This window comes from Henckelia pumila, chromosome 4, assembly GCF_033568475.1.
Source record: "Henckelia pumila isolate YLH828 chromosome 4, ASM3356847v2, whole genome shotgun sequence".
Classification (NCBI taxonomy): domain Eukaryota; kingdom Viridiplantae; phylum Streptophyta; class Magnoliopsida; order Lamiales; family Gesneriaceae; genus Henckelia; species Henckelia pumila.
Window position 1 is genome coordinate 10,937,889 of NC_133123.1, and position 20,897 is coordinate 10,958,785.

Here is a 20,897-nt window from a genome sequence, read left to right on the forward strand (position 1 = left end):
TCTCTCTAAAATATCCTTGAATATTTTCATAAATCTCCATCATATCCTCCACCCATTAAATATTAAATATTAAATATTATTTTTAAAAAAATTACAAATCACATAAATTTTTCTAAAGTAAAATATTAAAACAATTTTATTTTTTAATATATGTTTATTCTAAAACTATTTTCGTATGTGTATAACTCAAAATTTTATTTTCATAGAATTATACCCTTTTTGGTAATTTTGACAATAAAAAGATCTTATAATACCAAACATATCAACATTTTTAAGTTGTTTAAAATAAGTTTACCCAAACACTTTAACAACTTATTTTTAAAATAAGTTCTAACAGCTTATAAGCTCGTAAAACAACTTTTAAGCACTAGGAGCTTATAAGCTCTTTTTAATAAGCTTAGTCAAACACCCTCTAAATGTACTGGTGGGAAAAGAATGTAACAATGTAATTTTTATATTGTAAAACATATTATATTTTGCATGTATTGTTTTATTCTGCAATTAAATTGTAACATATTATAATTTGCATGTATCTTTCCGACATCATCAATTGGCGCCGTCTGTGGGAATTTGAAGGAAAAGAGTTTCGATGGCTAATCAGAATGGAGATCACCCAAATTTAGAGGAATTAATAGCTCAGGCTGTTCATAACCATTCTGATAAATAGTGCTTTATATTCACCACGATCACAAAGAAATTTGTTGAGTTTTAATGATATATATTCTCATGGTTATGATACGGAAACAATAACCGAAGGAAATGAGAAATATATGTGTCTTACTACATATAAATCAGGAAAGAAATATGTAGTTGAGAAATTATCAATGCTCCCTACTGGATTGCATTATACACATATAAGTCCAATCGAATTAAATATGGTTATTGGAAATTCTTCAATACTAACAAATTGGCATGATCGATTGGGACATCCTGGTTCAATAATGATGCGAAGGATTATAGAAAATACAAGTGGTCATCCACTGAAAGACCAGAAGATCTTTCAGAATAATAAGTTTCAGTGTAAAGCATGTTCTCTGGGGAAACTTATTATAAGACCATCACCAGCTAAAATCCAAAAGGAATCACCCATATTTCTTGAACGTATTCAAGGTGATATTTGTGGGCCAATTCATCCACCATGTGGACCATTTCGATACTTTATGGTATTGATCGATGTCTCTAGCAGATGGTCACATGTATGTTTATTGTCCACTCGGAATGTGGCATTTGCAAAATTGATGGCTCAAATAATAAAATTGCGGAATCAATTTCCCGAATATACGATCAAGAAAATAAGACTTGATAATGCTGGAGAATTTACTTCCCAGACTTTTAACGACTATTGTATGTCGATGGGAATTACTGTTGAACATCCTGTAGCTCATGTTCATACACAAAATGGATTAGCTGAATCATTGATTAAACGTCTGCAGTTGATTGCTAGACCAATGATTATGAGAACGAAACTCCCTATTTCTATATGGGGACATGCAATTTTACATGCTGCTGCATTGATTCGCATCAGGCCAAGTGCATATCATAAACACTCCCCATTGCAGCTTGTATTTGGCAAAGAACCAGATATTTCTCATTTGAGAATTTTTGGATGTATGGTGTATGTGCCTATTGCACCACCTCAAAGAACAAAAATGGGACCTCAAAGAAAGAATGGTATTTATATCGGCTATGATAGTCCATCAATCATTAGATATCTTGAGGCTCAGACAGGCGATGTGTTTACAGCACGGTTTGCTGATTGTCATTTTGATGAAAATAACTTCCCAATGTTAGGGGGAGAAAAGAAACACATCGAAAAAGAAATCACATGGTATGTACCATCATTATTACATTTGGATCCTAGAACTAAACAATGTGATAAAGATGTACAGCAAATTGTGCATTTGCAAAGAATAGCAAATCAAATGCCAGATGCATTTGCAGACACAAAAGGGGTAACAAAATCATATATACCTGCTGTAAATGCCCCTGCTCGAGTTGAAATTCCAAAGAAACAAAATGAAGACATTCATGATGTCATAAAACGCCTGAAGCGTGGAAGGCCAATCGGTTCAAAGGATAAAAATCCTCGGAAAAGAAAATACATAGAGAAAAATGATGATCAGAAAATAGAAAATGGTGTTCCAGAAGAAACACACGATGATGAAAATATTTTGTCAGAACCACAAACTGACGAGAATCATGAAATCTCTATCAATTATATTAATACTGGAAAAATATGGAACCGAAAGAATGTACAAGATATTGATGAGATATTTTCGTACAATGTGGCATGTGACATCGTAAATGAAGATAATGAACCAAAATCTTTTGGTGAATGCAAAACTCGAAAGGATTGGTCAAAATGGAAAGATGCCATCCAGGTTGAATTAAATTCGCTAAATAAACGTAGTGTTTTTGGACCTATAGTCCTTACACCTAAAGGTGTTAAACCTGTTGGGTACAAATGGGTTTTTATTCGAAAGAGAAATGAGAAAAATGAAATAGTGAGATATAAAGCTCGACTTGTTGCACAAGGTTTTTCTCAAAGACCTGGAATTGATTATGAAGAAACATATTCTCCTGTTATGGATGCAATTACGTTTCGGTATTTGATCAGTTTAGCAGTGTCTGAAAACTTGGACATGCGTCTAATGGATGTTGTTACAGCTTATTTATACGGATTACTTGATAGTGATATATACATGAAAATCCCTGAAGGATTTAAGATGCTAGAAGCACAAAGTTCAGAACCCAGAGAATTTTATTCTGTGAAATTACAAAGATCATTGTATGGATTAAAGCAATCCGGCCGAATGTGGTATAATCGGCTAAGTGAACACTTGATGAAAAAGGGATATGTAAATGATCCAATATGCCCTTGTGTTTTCATCAAGAAAACAACATCGGGATGCGTGATTATTGCTGTATATGTTGATGATTTAAACATCATTGGAACGAATAAAGAAATTCAAGAAGTGATGTTATACTTGAAGGAAGAATTTGAAATGAAAGACCTTGGAAAAACCAAGTATTGTCTTGGTTTACAAATTGAACAAAAAGAATGTGGAATTTTTGTTCACCAGTCTAATTATACAGAGAAGGTCCTTAAACGTTTCAATATGGATCAATCAAATCCTTTAAGTACTCCAATGGTTGTCAGATCATTGAATATAGAAAAGGATCCATTTCGTCCATGTGAAGATGATGAAGTTGTTCTTGGTCCTGAAGTACCATATCTAAGTGTCATTGGTGCCCTTATGTATCTTGCAAATTGCACTAGACCAGACATATCTTTTGCAGTAAATTTATTGGTAAGATTCAGTTCATGTCCAACGAAGAGGCACTGGAACGGAATTAAACATATATTCCGTTATTTACGAGGAACGACGGATTTGGGACTTTTGTATCCAAAAGATACAAATCAGAGAATAATTGGTTATGCTGATGCTGGATACTTATCTGATCCACATAAGGCACGTTCCCAAACCGGATATGTATTTACTCGTGGAGGCACTGCAATCTCTTGGTGATCACAGAAACAAACACTTGTTACAACTTCATCAAATCATGCCGATATTATTGCACTACATGAAGCAAGCCGTGAATGTGTCTGGCTTAAATCAATGACTCGGCATATCCAAACTTCTTGCGGATTATCAGTGGACAAGAATCCAATCACACTGTATGAAGATAATGCCGCATGTGTTGCCCAAATGAAAGAAGGATACATCAAAAGTGACAGAACTAAACATATTCCTCCTAAATTCTTTGCATACACTCAAGAGCTGGAGAAGAATAAAGATATTGATATCTGTTACATTCAATCAAGTGAGAACTCATCCGATCTCTTCACAAAGGCACTTCCCACGGCGATATTCAGAAAACACATTTATAATATTGGGATGCGCAATCTACGAAATATGTGAAGAATCATTCATGTTGACATCAGGGGGAGTTTACGTGGCTGCACTCTTTTTTTCTTACTATGGTTTTTGTCCCAATGGGTTTTTCCTAGTAAGGTTTTTAACGAGGCAGTATACAACACGTAATGGAGATAGTCATTCTATCATGATCATCATCACAAGGGGGAGTGTTGAAAATATATATAAATATATATTATTATTTATTGTTGAATGTTGAAGGTTGAAAGTTGAAAATTGAGTTGTAAAATATTGAAAATTAGTGTGTGATGATGTAATTAATGATGTATTAATTTTTGACTAATCTCCAATTGAGATCTATAAATAGGTCTCTCCATTTGTGTAGAAAAACACAATTGTGAAGAGAGAAAAATTTTATAAAGTGTAGAATTTGATAAATTTTGAGTTTTTGAGTTTTTACTTTTTACCGTAAATTTTTACTTTTTCACAACAATATTATAAATATATAATTTTAAAAATTAGGAAAACGAATAAGGAAAACGAAGAAACGCAATTTGATTTGACAATTCACAATTGTTAACTTTTCGTCAGAATGCAAATGAATTTTTTTTCTTATGATTGTGGTAGCCTATCAAATTTGATTGACTATTCCTGTGACCGTAACATCAGTTGAGAGAAGCTTTTTCAAGTTGAAATTATTGAAATTTTATTTGAGAACCACGATGAGCCAAGAGAAACTGAATGGTAAGGCAGATCCTTGCATCGAAAAAGACATATTGGAAAATATACCATACGACGACATAATTGATGACTTTGCATCAAAAAAAGACAAGAAAAATGTGTTTTAAATAATATTTTGAGAACTTATGTAAAACATTCTTTCTAATGTGTAGTTTTTTGATCCACGTATTTTATTTTATTTTGATTATGATACTCAATTTTTTTCATATATATTCAAATTTCCAAGCTAATACTAAGGGGCCATATTTTAAGATTCGCCAAGGGCCTCCTTTTTCTCATGACCACCCATGGATATATTGTTGAGTGACAAATAATGAGACATTAAATCTATTATTAAAATAATATCCATGTGGTAGATTGAACTATATCCTCTTTCTATATTATTAAATTTGAGATATAGATAATGATTATTTTTGGTAAACTATGTCATACCAATTTTTGTCAAAAAATATCATTACTCCAAAACTATTATAATTATTTTTAAATAAAATAATTAATAATAAAAAATATAAAATTAAATATAAATTACTTAAACCTTGTTAATTTTCATATAAAAGTTTGTTGTCACAAACATAAAACTATAGTTTTAATAAATATTTAATTTATGTGCATGTATCATATGCATTTGTTTACTAGTTACTTATAACGATTTGCCTATATTTTATTGATTTTGAAAATTTTGTATTATGTATACTATACGATGAATGAATTTGGAAAATTTTATATTACTTCGGTTAATAAATTTTGAAGATTTATCGTTTGGAAATGTATTTAATTTTTTTTTTTTCATGCTTTATAAATGAAAAAAATTAAAGTATATTTTTGGATAAAATTTGTGTAAAAGTTTTTGAAAAATATTTTTAAAAAAGTGTTTTCCACGTATAGTTTTTAAAGAACACTTGAAAGATATTTTTAAAATGAAATTATGAGAAACAAAGATGAACAATATTACTTTTAAAATGTTAAAATATTTTTATATAATAGTTAAACACATATTTATCCTTAAAACAATTTTTAAAATATTTTATAATATTTAAAAAAAACACTTTTATTAAAGAAATTTATAGATTATAGGTACAAATCCAAACAAAATCTTATTTTATTTGTAACAAAAAAACTTTTGTGTGTCTCTTGAGTTAATTTGTGAGACATTTATCTTATTCGATCAAGTCCATAAAAAAAATATTATTTTTATTTGAAAATTTCACTTTGTACTCTATTTATAGATCGACTCGATACGTGTATGATTTTTTTATAAAAAAATATGTTAATTTTTCTTTTAATTTTTTGTTGGCTGGCCAATAATATTGAAGCTATATTTTTTTTTGAGATAAATTATTGAAGCTATTTTAGAAATGAATTTCATAGTTGAAATAAAGATTGGGCTTGTTAGGCCCATAACTGACTGGGCTTTAAAAATAAAATCGAAGAATGGGCCAACCATTTGGACTGAGTGACTATATCGAGGGACAGTGTACAATTGTACATTTCGCCACAACTAGGGTTTCTGGTTCTGCAGCAGCTCCAAGCGTCTTTCACCAATCTCAGCTCCAATGGTACTTCCTCTTGCTCCCTCTTTATCACACGAACGCATAATCTGTTTCGCAATTATTTTCGTGTTTTCTAATCGCTTTCGATCCTCTCACGCTGCACTTAAAGTGCTCGCTGTTGGAATGTTGATTTTTAATTTTTAATTTTTAATTTTTAATTTTTTTTTTCTTTTCGTGTTCAATGGTACATGAGGTTGCTAATTTAACGACAGTTGTGAATCGCGATTTTTTTGATCTGGCGCTGAAGCGTTTTTCTTCTCGTTTCGTATCTGTCGAAATTTGAGTGTTTAAATTTAAGCTAGGTGAATAACACTTGTGGTTAATCTCCGTAAAGTTTCGTTTTTTTTTTATAAAAAATTGTACATTAGTTTATTTTGGATACTATTAATAGGAATTAGTATATTCGGAGTTTGTTTGCCGTTTTTTCGGTACGAAATGATTATATTCTGTCAGTTTTGATAATTTTTCCTCTGAATTAATTTTCTTCTTAAAGCAGTGTCGTTTCATTGTTGTAGTGTGGTATGCCTAGCTCTGAGTGAAAATTTGGTTGGTGTACTGAATTGCAATATGTTTCTCATTGAGTATGGGTGACATTTCTTAATCGGGTCCTGGTTTATTACGGAGTGGTTATTTTTCTTTTCTGGACAGCCTGATCTGGCCTTTTATCCAGTACTTTAAAAATAATTAATTTTTTATTGTGGTGTTTTTGTATGCTTTGTGTATCTTTTACTTGGGCATTGGTTATTTGTCACCAGGAGTGTAGTATGCATGTCTTGTTTAATCAATTTTCAACATTAACATCATTTGCTTTCAAACTAATTCTATCACAGCATCATTTTCTCCTTTCGCGAAGAAAGAAACACCCCATGAACACAGTTACAATTTTTATAACACTTTACAAGCGTTCCAAAGTAAAACTAAACACACGACCAGAAGGTGCTTCTAAAAGTGTACCTTGGAAAAAAAAAAGGAACCCTCAAAACATCTCCTATGTTCGTCAGTTAACTGTGTAGTCATTATTGTTCTTTTCTCTGCGCAGGCCAAGAGAACCAAGAAGGTTGGCATTGTTGGGAAATACGGTCAGTCGTACTTCTATGAATGCTTTATGTCACACTCTGTGATCTATCCTCTCATTGTATTCTTGTATATATTGTGTTGCCTGATTCTTTGCCCTTAGCTTGTTATTTGAGATTTGGAGATGATGAGTTAACTTCTGTCATGAATATATAATCACCATGAAAATAGTGTTAGGTGTTTTTTAATTAAACAGGTAGATATGAAAGTTGAATTTTATGTGGTCTATTCTTTTGCGTGGCCAAATATTGTTCCATTTCATAACTGGAAGAATATTCTCCTAATATGTGAAACGATTTTAATTTCATCTCAGGATAGTAATTGTTATAACCATTGTTGTGGATACATTGTGACGTTAATGTTGCAAATTGTGTTTTTTTCTTGAATTTTTAGATCTGAATGACGAGTCTAATGGCAGTGAAATCTTGTTAGTTCTCCAATGCATTGTTATTTTCAAGTTTAACCGTTTGTTGGGTGCTATTATTATTTTTTAATTCTTAGTGGTGAATTAAGAATTTCATTTATTCTGATAGTCCTACCACATTTTGATGTCAAAATTTAAAACTTTTCAGGCACCCGTTATGGTGCTAGTTTGAGAAAACAGATTAAGAAGATGGAAGTAAGTCAGCACAGCAAGTATTTTTGTGAATTCTGCGGGAAGGTATGGCCCGAATTCAGTTTCCAACCATAACTCGTTTGTAAGATGATATTGGTCGATTATGGGTGTACTGAGTGCGACAGTTCTGTTACAGTATGCAGTGAAAAGGAAGGCTGTTGGCATTTGGGGATGCAAGGACTGCGGCAAAGTGAAAGCAGGCGGTGCCTACACATTGAAGTAATAATCTTTCCTCTCTCCATCATGTGTAAATTGTACAATTTACACGTACATTTTTCTTACTTCTATGTATATCATCTGTCTTGCAGCACTGCCAGTGCCGTGACAGTTCGGAGTACCATCCGAAGGCTGAGGGAGCAGACTGAGAGTTAAATTAGTGAGATAGATTGTCCTGGCATTGCTTTCCTTTTTCATGTTCTCATTCCTAAGTGTTTTGACTCCATACTTGTGAGATTTGTAGCAACTATATGCACTCTTCCAAAATATTTCTAATTTCCGAGATCCATTGTTCATTTCCTTTTTTTTTAATAACGTGGGAACCCGCAGCCGTTACTTTATGTGCTCACTGAGTAAACCATCGGACTAACTCTATAGTCTGCAAACTATGCTAGTCAGGTAAACCACATTAAGCAAGCCCTGAGTGACAGGTTAGTCCAAAAAGTTGCTGGGTAGGAGGAATTGAACTTTTGACTTCTGGCCAAGAGTTCACCTATTCTACCAACATTTCCCTGAGGTTATTCATTTCCTTTTTGTTATATGAATTGTTTGTGTGCATGCTTTTCACCTTCCAAAATCTGTTGATCTGTCTTTTGGTATGGATTCAGAAGCCAAAACACATTGTAGGTTTTGGTGTGTCAAAGTTGAAAAATGATTCTAATCGTTATGGTTTTGATTGTTGTGTCACATGGGAAAACAATGCCTACTTTAGACTCCAAATTTTTTGCTCTCGGGTTAATGGTAAAGTTGTCTGTTGTCAAAAAACAGTATTCATATATTGAGATTTCTATTGGACGTGCGAGTCTGATTGACTTTCTCTACCTGAAATTGTTGATTTATCCAGACCCGAAAGGTGATAAAGTTACTTTGAGCCATTGATTGGTGCGAACGACATTTTATAAGTTTTCTTTGATTCAAGTTTTGTGATAATTTAATTTAAGTGTAAAAAAGCTAATTCTTTTTATCTTTCAATTCATTATTCTGTCACAAACTTTACAGAATTTTAACTTTACAGAATCCCAATTTCCATTTAAGCGTTGACATATTTTTCTATTAAAATTCGCTGCTAAGATAAGCTAAATATGTGCTCACGTTTGACAAATTTTCGGGTTTGATAAAAAAAATTCAATAAATATCGATTCCTCCAATTCATGCTCACTCTCAAACTTTATACGACCAAAATTTTCTTCTCAAATGTAATATATATTCAATGAAATGTAGAACTTTTAATAGAAACTCGAGAAAGGATGCTCAGATGCAAACAAGGTCTTCCGAATTATTTTTACATAAAGCTTGTATGGTTTGTCTTCATTCAAAAATATATAAAATTCGATAATTTTGTCGTCAAGCAGACGACTTGTTAGATAAATGGGATTAATGGCTATAATTTTTAATTCTTATAAATTATTATTAATGGTTCTATCCGCAAGTTGATTGAATTTAATATTTCTAAGCGTTCAAGGTTAGCATGTATATGAACAATACTATATATATACTCATTACTTGTGTAAAATTGAATTTTATATTTCATAAGGAAATTTTTTTAAATTTGGTGTTTTGATGAAAAATAGTCGACAAGAGACTAAGAGTTTTCTGATATAAAAATAAATTTCTCGAATTTAAATTAATGAAGTTTTATTATATCATTATTGGCATCACTTGGAGAAAGAGGTGAATATCCCAATGTCTCGAAAAAAGGACATTGCACATGCTTCGAATTAGTAACAATTTGATAGCAACCTCACGACATTCATTTGTCGGATCATGGTTTCATTGTTGAGTTGGAAGATAAGATTGGGGGAAAAAAAAATCGTTTTGGCTTCATTAATCAATAAATGATTGGATTAGTGGTGCTAAAGAGTTCATGAGATTAGCAACAGTACACTTCTTCACCTTTCTATGCGAACAATGAGGTTGATGTTGGTTCAATATCAACGAACGATGAGATTCAACACATTTTTTTTATTTTCCATACGAATTGATGTTGGTTCAATATCAACGAATGAGCCGATTCAACACACTTTTGCGTTTCATCAACGAATGAGCCGATTCAACAACATTGTTTTATGTTGCGTTCCATCAAGTTTTAAGTATATACATATAGTTGTATAACCTTATTGTTTAATTTATCTTCCCCATTTTTGTTTTTTTTGGGGAGAAAACATAATATTATATATCAAATCAAGTTTTGACGGATTACATCGAAAAAATCAGAAGACGAAAGAACTACTCGACCTTCTAGATCAGACAAAAACCGGCTCCCCGACCTAACAAATGGACAACATGATTCGCTGATCTACAAACAGAACAAAAGAACAAGACTTAATATACAAAACAAAGATCTTACAATCTTCGATAATTCACCCTTTATTACCTTATTCTTCCATTCATCTTCCCATTATTCACCCTATATTACCTCCTCCTTGAATTTATCTTCTCATTATTCACTATTCGTCTCAGGACGAGCCAACCAGTGCCTTGATTGGAAACATTTTTTAGTGTTTATCCAATGTTTTCTGAATGAATCAGCTGAATATGACTTTTTTTTTTTTTTTTTTTTTTTTATCGATTTTGTAACTTTTGAATTCGATATCGAAGAAAAATGTATCAAAAACAGATTCCATTCAAAGAAAAAGTAATACTCAGACACACACAAACATAAAACAGAACAACTAGATTTAATAATATACATATATTTCTTGATTTTCTGAGTACGTTAACACATTACTGCAAATACAAGACCCGACTGGATGGAATAGGAATTCCCCTGTATACCATCACTTAATTTCATACCTATTTAAACTTTACAAAAAAGTAAGGAAAAAAAAGGGATCTTAAAACGCCTTGGGAGAGAAATCTCTCTCCTCTCCCCGCTAGTTTCTCGAAAACTCTGCTTTTCGTCAAGAAACTACGTCATGTTTGATCAAGAAAAGTAGTAAACTTGAAGGTGTCACAAATACCGTTAGAGTCGTATCCTGCAACGATCTTTCCGGCTAAAATACATCACTGGTGCTAACGATTGGGTTGGTCTTCAGTTACAAAGTTATAGGCGACAGGAACTGGTAATTCATCACTGTTGCTTCTATGATGCATTCGTTTTTGCACGGCTTTTACTGCTGCAACTCTGGCTGCATTGGCTGCCCGATTAGCTGCTGATACTGCTCGATTAACTCTCTCGTCTACTTTGGCCACCTCATAAGCTTTCTCTGCTGCTCGTCGAGCCTCCTGAAAGGTTACGGAAAACTTGGTAAAAACCTACTACAAGATGGGGAAAAAAAACTCTTGAATTTCCATTTAACAATACATGATAAGATCAAGCCTGCCCAACACCACCTTATCTATCACGCACGAAAATTGGACTAAGCTTATAAACAACATTGGAGAATGGCAGTGAGGCTGGAGCATAAAATTTTTACCTGAACAACGTTGAGCACTCTCGAGTGGTTAACAGCAACAGGAGAAACGGGAGAGATGGTGCTCTGAGTGCTAGGCGCATCAAGAATTCCATTTTGCCAATGGCCTGATTGGGTTTCTCCATTCCTGAAAGTGTACAATCCAAGGCCCTGTCTCCTACCCTCATGCCAAGCACCTTCATATCTGTGGCCATTCGCAAAGAAATAGACCCCGAACCCATGCATTTTATCAGCAAAGTATTCTCCAGCATATCTATCCCCATTCCTGCACAGAATAATGGTGGATCAGAAATTTAATTAATATTTAGAATTGATTGTTAGAGCGACAAGTTTCTTTCAATTATCAACCATAATCAACAAAACAAAGGAGGAAACATACATGCTCAAACTTAATATCATACACTGAAAATATAGTTCCCAGAGGAAATCCTACCTATAAAGAGGCTCACCCAATTTGTCCTGGCACAAGCTAGTAACCACACTTAAAAAAAACGACAGAATGATTACCACAGTTGTCTCCCCCCTTCACATTTTATTTCCCGCCAATATATCTAAATTCTTCCAAGGGCTAGTGTCTGTTGGCTTGTTTTGGTCTAAGCCCAATAGTTTAAAGCTCATAACATTATGTAAGTCATTAGAAATACACAACCATTGTCTGCAACTCTTGCATTACTCATTTTGAAGCATGTATATGGGATGATTCTTGGATATTACCAACAGTCACTGAGGATTCTACCAAAGTCTAAACTACTCATTAATCTTTTAAGGTTCACCGGGTATCAAGAAATGTCAGCCAAAGAATGCCCATCTAACAACCTCGAAAGTCGAAACATTAAGGAAAAAAAAACAACAGTAATTGAACACAAGGTTATTTTAGATGGAAGCCAACAACAAAGACAACAATGAAAAGATGCTGGACATTTGAATCATATACATACAATAAATAATGTTCAGAAGTAAACAAGAACAACGAAATCGAAAATAAGAGTTTACTTCTCTACATATGTTTTAAAACACAGCAAGTGAACAACAACACAGCTATAACAACAATCGAATATGTTCAAACTTCAAGCTCAAACACCGAAATGGACTAACCAAACATAAATTAAGCATATAAGAGTGGTCATTAAGAAGAAAAAGATTATTACATTTACCTAAAATGGTAGTGTCCAAGGCCATGTTTAACACCCCATTTAAATTCACCCACATACCGACTCCCGTCCTCACAAGTATGAATACCACACCCATGGCTCTGCCCATTACACCACTCCCCAGCATAAACATCTCCTGTATAAAACCTATACACTCCATAACCATGCCTAAGCCCCTGCCTATACTGTCCTCTATACCGGCTCCCACGAGCCCACGTCTCCACACCATAACCATCATACTTGCCATCTATCCAATCCCCTTCATATCTTCCACTCATGTAATAGTAATAAACTCCATTACCATTACATTTCCCCTTATGAAACTCACCCTCGTACACATCACCGTTGCTATACGCCTGTACATAACACCCCGATATTGACTTCTTATCCGTCTTCATCCGCGACCCAATTGACCAAAAAACCGGTAAGTGTGGTCGACTAACATGATCCTTCGAGCTAATCTTGATCGGCAACGACCTGGAAAGGAACAATCTTATGGTGGGGAGTCGTGGAATGGCCAAATTCAGAGAAAACAAAAGCGCCGCTGAGAAGGCAAAGGCGGAGAGGAAATCAAGAATGAACGAACTTGAAGGATGGGAAACCAGAAAATAAAAGAAGGGAAGGCTGAGGAGAAGGATTAAGCGGAGGTGAAGGCGGAGGCGGCGGCGCAGTAGGCGCAGGTGATGGTGGAAATGAGTCAAGAATTTCTGAGACCTGGTGCACAAAATATTGAATCTTGTTGGTGGGTTCTGCGTGGAAACCCCATATCTATGGAGGGCATTCGACAGAGTCGGAGTTTTGGCGAGGGAAGCGGCGAATTGCTGCTGAATATGCGGTCTCTTGAAAGGGGTGGTGGGCCTGAGGGCAAACGCATCATTCGAATCCTGCAGCTGCTGATTCTCATCATCGATAAGAATCTGTAAGGTAGGATTATTGACAGAAGAAGGCTGGTGAGAAGTTGATCGGATATTGTGGAAAAAGTGGGGGTGTTTCTGGGTAAGGTAAGAAGGGGTAAGGGGTGGAGTGGGGTTGAAATCGGAAGAGACGCCGCTGCTTTCTGTTCCGATCTGTACTTCAGATTTCTTCTGATGCATTAAATATACGAAGCCAAATCCTTCTTTCCCTTGAAAAGAAAAAAAAAAACTTCAACAAAAAAAAAAAACAATAATTCTCTGCAATCCGATCCGCAATTATTCTCTGAAATTGTGCCTCTTTGCGTTTCTTGAAATGGAAAGTAATGGTGGGAAGAACGAATTTGCGGGCGAGTGGAAGAGTGTGTGAGAGAGGATAGAAGAAGAAGAAGAAGAAGGAGAAGAGCGAGCGAAGAGTCCGAGGAAGGAATGGTGTGTGGGGAAGGATGATTTTGAAACCAGAGGCGGCCGGCCGTAAAACACATTTCTTTCTATATTCAAAATCCGCCACTTATATTTTCTTATATTACACAATTGCCTCTTTTCTATATAATATAAATATTTATTATACACACATTTATTCTTTTACGTCGAACGCGTTTATGCTACCCTTGGGATAGCAACCCTAAAGACAGATCAATGGTGTAAATTGATCTAGCGTCGTGTGTTTATTGGTGAATTTTTGAGTCGATCGTCGAATCGTAAGTTACGAGTCCAAAAATCGAGCTTTAATGAATGAAGAAAATAAAGTAAAATAATAGATATTTATTTTTAAGTGTCACATATTTATACGTGGTCTTTTTTTTTTTTGGTCGAATCATAAGCTACTATTCTGAAAATCAAGTTAGAGCGAATAACGAACGGAACTGAAATCGTTGATGGTCGATAACATTTAGATCTATTTGTATTTTGTAAAAAAATTATATTAGATGTATTTTATTTTTTTCTCTCTATATTAATATCATTTTCAAAAACTTGAATAACAAGAAAGTCTCGTGTGATGAGTCAGACATCAAAGTGTAATGTAATCCCAATTTACCAAATCAATCATTAAATCGGTTACCGTTGTAATTAGAGATGCATTTGATAATAATAATAATAAAAAACAGAGGCAATTTATTGATAATTATATCAACTCGATATCTAGCTAGATTTATTACAAATTTTCATAATCGTTTGCCACATATTTGAAATCGACATATTCAACTGTTGTCTATTTTTTTTTATAAATTTAATTAATTAAGATATATACTGATTTTCTAGCGCTAAATATCTTCACAAATTTTTTATATTTTTTATTTTTATTTTAAAAAAAGAGTTGGTGGAATATTGGATTTGACATAAGCTAATCCTTGAGCCGCAAGTACGGTTGACCACACGAAATTGGTTTTAAATTTTCAAAAAGAAATGGTACGTTAACTAAATGGACCATGTTCTATACGGTTATACATCATTGATGTAGCCAAAAATCACTTGTATGTGACACGTTGCTTTCGCAAAGTTCAGAGTATCAGTAAGTCCTTGTATGTTCCCGATGGAGATCTTCAGTGGGTTGTTCCTACGTCACAAAAAAAAGTCAGAGGAGCCGGGAGGGTTCCCGGCGAAGGCACTCCGACGCTCAAGTCAGTTATTACTCAAGGAATAATAATCGAGAGTAGAGCGATCTATTGCTTAAGAAAGTGTGTACCTTAATAATGAAGTGACTTGAGCTATTTATAGATATTCGGAGAGTTTCACGGGCTTAAGCCTCTTATGGGCCTTTGTAGAATTCAGGGCCTGCTTGAATTAAATATATATAATATTTGAAATAAGCTTGGGCCTTAAAAATATTCGGAGTGGACCTTCATGATTGGGCTCAGGCCCAGTTGAATTTTTAGGTGTAACCTATCATAGGCCCCCCACTCTCGGGCATGTCGCGTGTGTGGAGAGGCCCGAGAGTAGAATTTGTATCGGAGTATTGTCAAAAATTTAGTTGCAACGAATAATTTGAGCCACTACGAAAATTACGGGGATCGACCTGCCCGGTCAGGTATGGAGAAACCATGATGGAGAAACCATGATGGAGAAATCTGATTAGGACTGTGATGTAGTAGAATTAAAATTCTGGTAGAATAATAACAATCCCCATGTAATTGGATAGAATTAAAATTCTGCTAGAATATTAATTGTAGAAACCAAGTAGGATTCTATCAACTACTGTCATTATAAATTCAGCACTGCGGTATAGCACTCATCACAACTTACTAACTCGATTTTATTTCTGAATCTTTTTTGCAGTATTTGCTAGGTCGCATTCTCCAAATTGTTAGAGGAAATACAATTCATTGGACGCCTATGGCAGGTATTAAATATTTTAATTACTATATTCCACCTTCTGTCCCTTTTTTTTTTAGTTTGGAACAAGTTTGGTCTTGTGTATACGTGCTCAGATTCTTTCCCACTCACTTACCTTTATTAATTACACAATATTATTCTCAAATCTCCTCCTACCTTTGTTTCGTCCGCTTCATCCCTTTCCTTTGCTTCGTCCGCTTCATCCCTTAGATTGGAGATTTTATTTGTATGTATATATCGAATATATGTGTATATGTGTATCAATATTCCATCGCTGGCTATGGGTTATCATCTTCTTCGTCGAGACGACGAGTGGGCGGCAACATATAGGAGAGGCGATGGTGGTGCGATGGTGATGCGATGGTGATGCCGAGGAGCCAAGGGCCAGCTATGGGACCTCCTCGACTGCTCGTGGAGACGCCCAGATCTGGACTCGGTGAATGACTATCGTCGATGTCCCAGCCATGGATTAGCCTTCGAGCTATCCAAATCTGGACTCGACGGGACTAGGACGACGGCAGCTCAGTTGCTGGTGGCTGCCGGAGACCGGGGTGGCGCGACGACGCGAGGTAAGCAGCCGGTCGGAGATGATGGTGTTGAGCGACCAACGGCTCGCCGAAGGGAGCTGCGGCCGGTGGTGAGGCGGCGGACGGTGTTGGAGAAGATGAACCCATCTGTGATAGATATACATATACATATATATACACGATGCATATTATTTAAGAACCAATTACCATGTATCTAATGCTATTATTTGATTTATTATTATTTAATTAATATTATTTTTTGGTAAAATATATATTTTTATTTTATATATATATTTTTTCTAAAAAATCATTGCAGGGCATCCTCCACGGGGTAAAGTATTTTCGGTGTTGGTTGCTAACCGAGAAATTTATCCCTCCTCGCCAGCTGAATCTGGCGATGACAATGAAATTGACGAATGTTTATATTCTTTGAGTGATTTGAAAACAGTGGTATCTCGTGATATGACGAGACCACCTTGTTTAAAAATTGATAGAAACCCGAATTCTTGCGATAATAGTGGTTCTGAAGAGTCTTCGGGAGGAGTGAGCGAGCGTCTTTTGGACGAGTCGGAGATTTTAAGTCCAAGTAAAAAATTTGACTTATCCTCTAAAAATATCCTTAAGATTCCCAAAAATGGAGATCTTTGCCATGAACCGCCTCCGGGATATTTTACTGTATATCTGGAGTACTTTAATTTTGGTTTCTCGCTCCCTCCTCATGCCCTTTTGATAGAAATTGTAGATAGTCTCGGGGTGAGTTTAAGTCAATTAACACCAAGTGCGATTCTCCTCTTTACGTGTTTCCTACGTAGAGTGAGTGAAATCAAAATGTCCCCGACTATAGACTTATTCTATGCGCTTTTCTCGGTGCGTCGCTCCATGCCGGGTTCCTATACTTATTTTCTACCTCGGGGAGATTGTAAGTTTTTATCTCGTTGTCCATCTCCAAAAAATGATTGGAGAAAAATTTTTGTTTATGTATGGGATTATGGTTGGGAGGTTCCCATAGTTTGGAATCCAGGCCATAGGAAAATTATTTTTAGCAAAATCCACCGTGAATTGCAACTTGAATGTCGTTCCTTAGGCCTCTTCCAGGAGTTGGTTGACCCAAAAAGTTTGATTCCTGCCGGTAATGCTTTGTTCAAATTGAATTTTGATGACTGTATTTTGCGTCTTCTTTGGATTCTTCTACTCGTGGTAATTTAAAATTTATTAAATTTATTTACTGATCATTGTCACTCTTCTCTTTGTGTTTGTTTGTAGGTGACAAATTAAGTTTGGCGGAGGTTCGCGCTTGCATAGAGAAAAACGAGAAAACTCCGTCAAAGACATCGAAAAAAGAGTCACCAATGGATCGAGGTAATCACAATTCCCATGGGATTCCAAGGAGGAGGAATTCGCCCGGGCCATCCGACCGTGTCAATTGTTCTGGTCCTCCATCTAAAAATACTGACACTCGTAACCGAAGGAATGGTGGTAGAAGAAATGATGCTGACCGTGATACCCGTACTAGGGAGAATGCTAATGGTAGAATAAATCCAAAAAGAAGACGTGAAGATGAACGAACAGTTCCTCCCGACACTCGTGAGGGTTGTCACTTGTTCTTGGAGGGTGTGAACCATAAAAGTAATGCTGGATCTTTTTGGGATCTGAAAGATCCAGACATTGGCTGGAGAAACGGAGCTAATCTCATTGGAGATCATGACAGGTTGCATCTACTGCCTCAGCCTACCGAAGTATTAACTCGGTCTCTTGCCTCGTCTGCCTTCCAGGTATATTATTATACGTTTGATATTTGTTATGATTTTAATGTAGTAAACAATACTCCTTATCTATGGGTCTTTGCAGATTTTATCGCTTGCCCAAACTTTTCAATTTCGAGAAGAGAGGTCTCGAAATTCCGGGAGAAAATTTGATGACGAGCTGACGTCATTAAGGGGTGAGTGCAAAAGACTCGGCGAGGAAGGTGCTAAGGCCCGAGATGATTTTCTCAAGTCACAAAAGGAGCTTGAAGAGAAATCCAAAAAGTATGATGCCATGTGCAAGGATATGGAGCTACTTAGGGGAAAATATTCCCATGAATCGGAGACCGGTGAGACTTTTCTCAATTCATCAATAGGCAAGAATCTCTTGCGAAGTACCGGAGAAAAAGCAATTGAATGCTACCGAGAGTCCACAGATTTTAGAGATGAAGTGATTCAGCGGGCGATCGTTATTCATGATGAAGTTGTAGTGGATTGCCGCAAAGAACTACGGAAAACTCAACTAGTTCCAGAGGAAATTATTATGATGATTCACCCCCAAATTCCGGAGCCTAGTATTGCCCGAGTTGACGATGACTCGGATCCTCCCTTAGGAGATTTACTGGGAGGTCTGGGTGATGAGGAGATGATCGAAGCTTTGCGTTCGAATTTTTAGCTTATACAACCAATAATGACGGTGTGTATCAGAGCTATATGGAGACTACTCTTTGGAGCCGTGGACCAGTTTAGCTTTATTATTTCTTGCCACTTTTGGGCAAAAATTTTTTTTGAGAGAGTCAAAGTCATAGACTCTTTTTTTTTTCTTTTTGAGTAAGTAAGGATTTGTCGATTATCATATCTCTTTTGCATTTTGAAGTTGCTATTGCATACTTGTTTGATGAATAAAATACTATCGCTTTAACAATGGAGTACTTGGGAGGGGATCAATCTCCCAAGATTTTGTCTCATGGGGAATTCCTAAACCCACTTGGTGCGTGGTGAGGTATCCCGGGACTTATAATGTTATTATGTCGTCCTGACCTCTTACAGCGTCATAAGTTCAAATGTCCCAAGGGGCTGGCCAAGCCTCTTACTGTTGGGAATTTTTTATGATTGCTAGGGTCTATGACGTTTATGTCGTAAGTAAGCGTTAGTATAGGAGAGGAGATATGATATGCTTTCGACAAAGTAATCTGTTTATATAAAAACAATAATCAAATTAGTTGAACAATGTATCACAAAATTGTAATATGAAAACATAAGGAAAATATGCTAATAAATTTAGCCTATTATTGACGAGAGCTGCAGTTTATGCATAAAACTTCTTCAGATTGGCCACGTTCCAAGGCCTGGGAAGTATTCTTCCATCTGAATGTTGGAGGCGATATGTTCCCATCTTCACGATCTCAATTACTTTATAGGGGCCTTCCCATTTCGGATCCAGCTTGCCCACAGACTTCAAGATGTCAGATTTTCTCAATACCAGATCTCCTACTTGGAAAGATCTTGGTTTGACTCTGTCATTATATGCTTTAGTCATACAAGCTCGATATCTCTCGGCTCGTGTTGAAGCTTCATCTCTCAGTTCATCCACTAAGTCCAATGAAATTCGGAGGGCTTGGTCATTTCCAGATGAAGTGTACTGTTTCACTCGCCATGATTGCTCTCCGATTTCGGCAGGAGCCACAGCCTCCGTTCCGTAGGCCAGGTTGAAAGGAGATTCTCCAGTTGAAGAGCGTGAAGTGGTTCGATATGCCCATAGAACACTTGGCAACTCATCCACCCATTTTCCTTTGGCATTGCCTAGACGTGTTTTGAGGTGCTGCAGAATGGTTCGGTTGGTGACCTCGGTTTGCCCATTTGCTTGAGGATTCCCTACAGAAGTGAAGAACTGCCTGATAGAGAGTCCTCTGCACCAGTCTTTTATCTTTGCTCCAGAAAATTGAGTTCCATTATCTGAAACCAAGGTTTGAGGAATGCCAAATCTGCATATTATATTCTTCCATAAGAAATTGATTACATCTTTCTCGGATATTTTGGCCAATGGTTCAGCTTCGACCCATTTGGTGAAATAATCCACAGCTACTATCAGAAATTTTCTTTGTCCGGTAGCAGGAGGAAAAAGACCTACCAAATCCATTCCCCATTGAGCAAAAGGTAGAGGACTTTCCAGGGGCTGTAAGATTGTAGCCGGCTGGTGATGGAAGTTAGCATGCTCTTGACATGCATGACAATGTTTTGCTAACTCCATAGCGTCTTGCTTCATCGTTGGCCAAAAGTACCCTTGGCGCAATGCTTTCCCCGCGAGAGCTCTGCCAGCTAAATGATTTCCACATATTCCTTCATGAATTTCACGGAGCACATAGTTTCCGTTAGCTGGCGTTAGACACTTTAGGTAAGGTGAAGAGAAACCTCTTTTGTACAGTTCTCCGTCAATGATCGTGAACCGAGCAGCTCTCACTCTAAGTTTTCGGGCTTCGACTTGGTTAGCAGGTAATTTCTCTTGCTTTAAATAGTCGATTATTTCATCTTTCCAACTAGGCTCTTTGCTATCAGCACAGAAGATTGTAACATCACTTCCATCAGTTTCTTCCTTGCCATAAGTTAGGAATGTAATTTTCCTATTATCAATGTTGGCCAAGGAGCTTGCTAACTTGGCAAGGCGGTCTGCTGACTCATTTTCCCCTCTAGGTATCTGCTTTATATCATAGCTGTCTAAACGCGAAAGAAGCTCGTTTACT

General features: G+C 36.0%; 2 protein-coding genes and 1 long non-coding RNA gene across 4 annotated transcripts; 2 read left to right on the top strand and 1 right to left on the bottom strand.

The window, feature by feature from the left end:
* Window positions 1–6,089: 6,089 nt before the first annotated feature.
* On the top strand, window positions 6,090–8,374 carry LOC140865377 (large ribosomal subunit protein eL43). The gene is made up of 5 exons (XM_073269998.1): window positions 6,090–6,178; window positions 7,212–7,251; window positions 7,819–7,907; window positions 7,999–8,081; window positions 8,171–8,374. Exons 1-5 carry the CDS (start codon window positions 6,176–6,178, stop codon window positions 8,232–8,234), a joined length of 279 nt encoding a protein of 92 aa, XP_073126099.1. The 5' UTR covers window positions 6,090–6,175; the 3' UTR covers window positions 8,235–8,374.
* Window positions 8,375–10,733: 2,359 nt separating this feature from the next.
* Window positions 10,734–14,022, bottom strand: LOC140864139 (uncharacterized). The gene is made up of 3 exons (XM_073268084.1): window positions 12,646–14,022; window positions 11,495–11,756; window positions 10,734–11,303 (listed from the first exon to the last, which is right to left on the bottom strand). Exons 1-3 carry the CDS (start codon window positions 13,734–13,736, stop codon window positions 11,091–11,093), a joined length of 1,566 nt encoding a protein of 521 aa, XP_073124185.1. The 5' UTR covers window positions 13,737–14,022; the 3' UTR covers window positions 10,734–11,090.
* A 1,106-nt stretch (window positions 14,023–15,128) lies between these two features.
* LOC140894458 (uncharacterized) lies at window positions 15,129–17,842 on the top strand. 2 transcript variants are annotated; one of them, XR_012153832.1, is made up of 3 exons: window positions 15,129–15,175; window positions 15,831–15,894; window positions 17,678–17,842. It is a non-coding gene; the product is annotated as an uncharacterized lncRNA (long non-coding RNA). The 2 variants fall into 2 exon arrangements; XR_012153833.1 differs by lacking the exon at window positions 15,129–15,175 and adding an exon at window positions 15,544–15,582.
* Window positions 17,843–20,897: the final 3,055 nt, after the last annotated feature.

Coding starts and splice junctions, on each gene's coding strand:
- LOC140865377 (XM_073269998.1), top strand. Junction 7,908..7,998: donor TTTGTGAATTCTGCGGGAAG/GTATGGCCCGAA, acceptor GTTCTGTTACAG/TATGCAGTGAAAAGGAAGGC. Junction 8,082..8,170: donor GGCGGTGCCTACACATTGAA/GTAATAATCTTT, acceptor TCTGTCTTGCAG/CACTGCCAGTGCCGTGACAG.
- LOC140864139 (XM_073268084.1), bottom strand. CDS start 13,736: ATGCATCAGAAGAAATCTGAAGTACAGATCGGAACAGAAAGCAGCGGC. Junction 11,757..12,645: donor CTTGGACACTACCATTTTAG/GTAAATGTAATA, acceptor TATTCTGTGCAG/GAATGGGGATAGATATGCTG. Junction 11,304..11,494: donor GAGTGCTCAACGTTGTTCAG/GTAAAAATTTTA, acceptor GTAACCTTTCAG/GAGGCTCGACGAGCAGCAGA.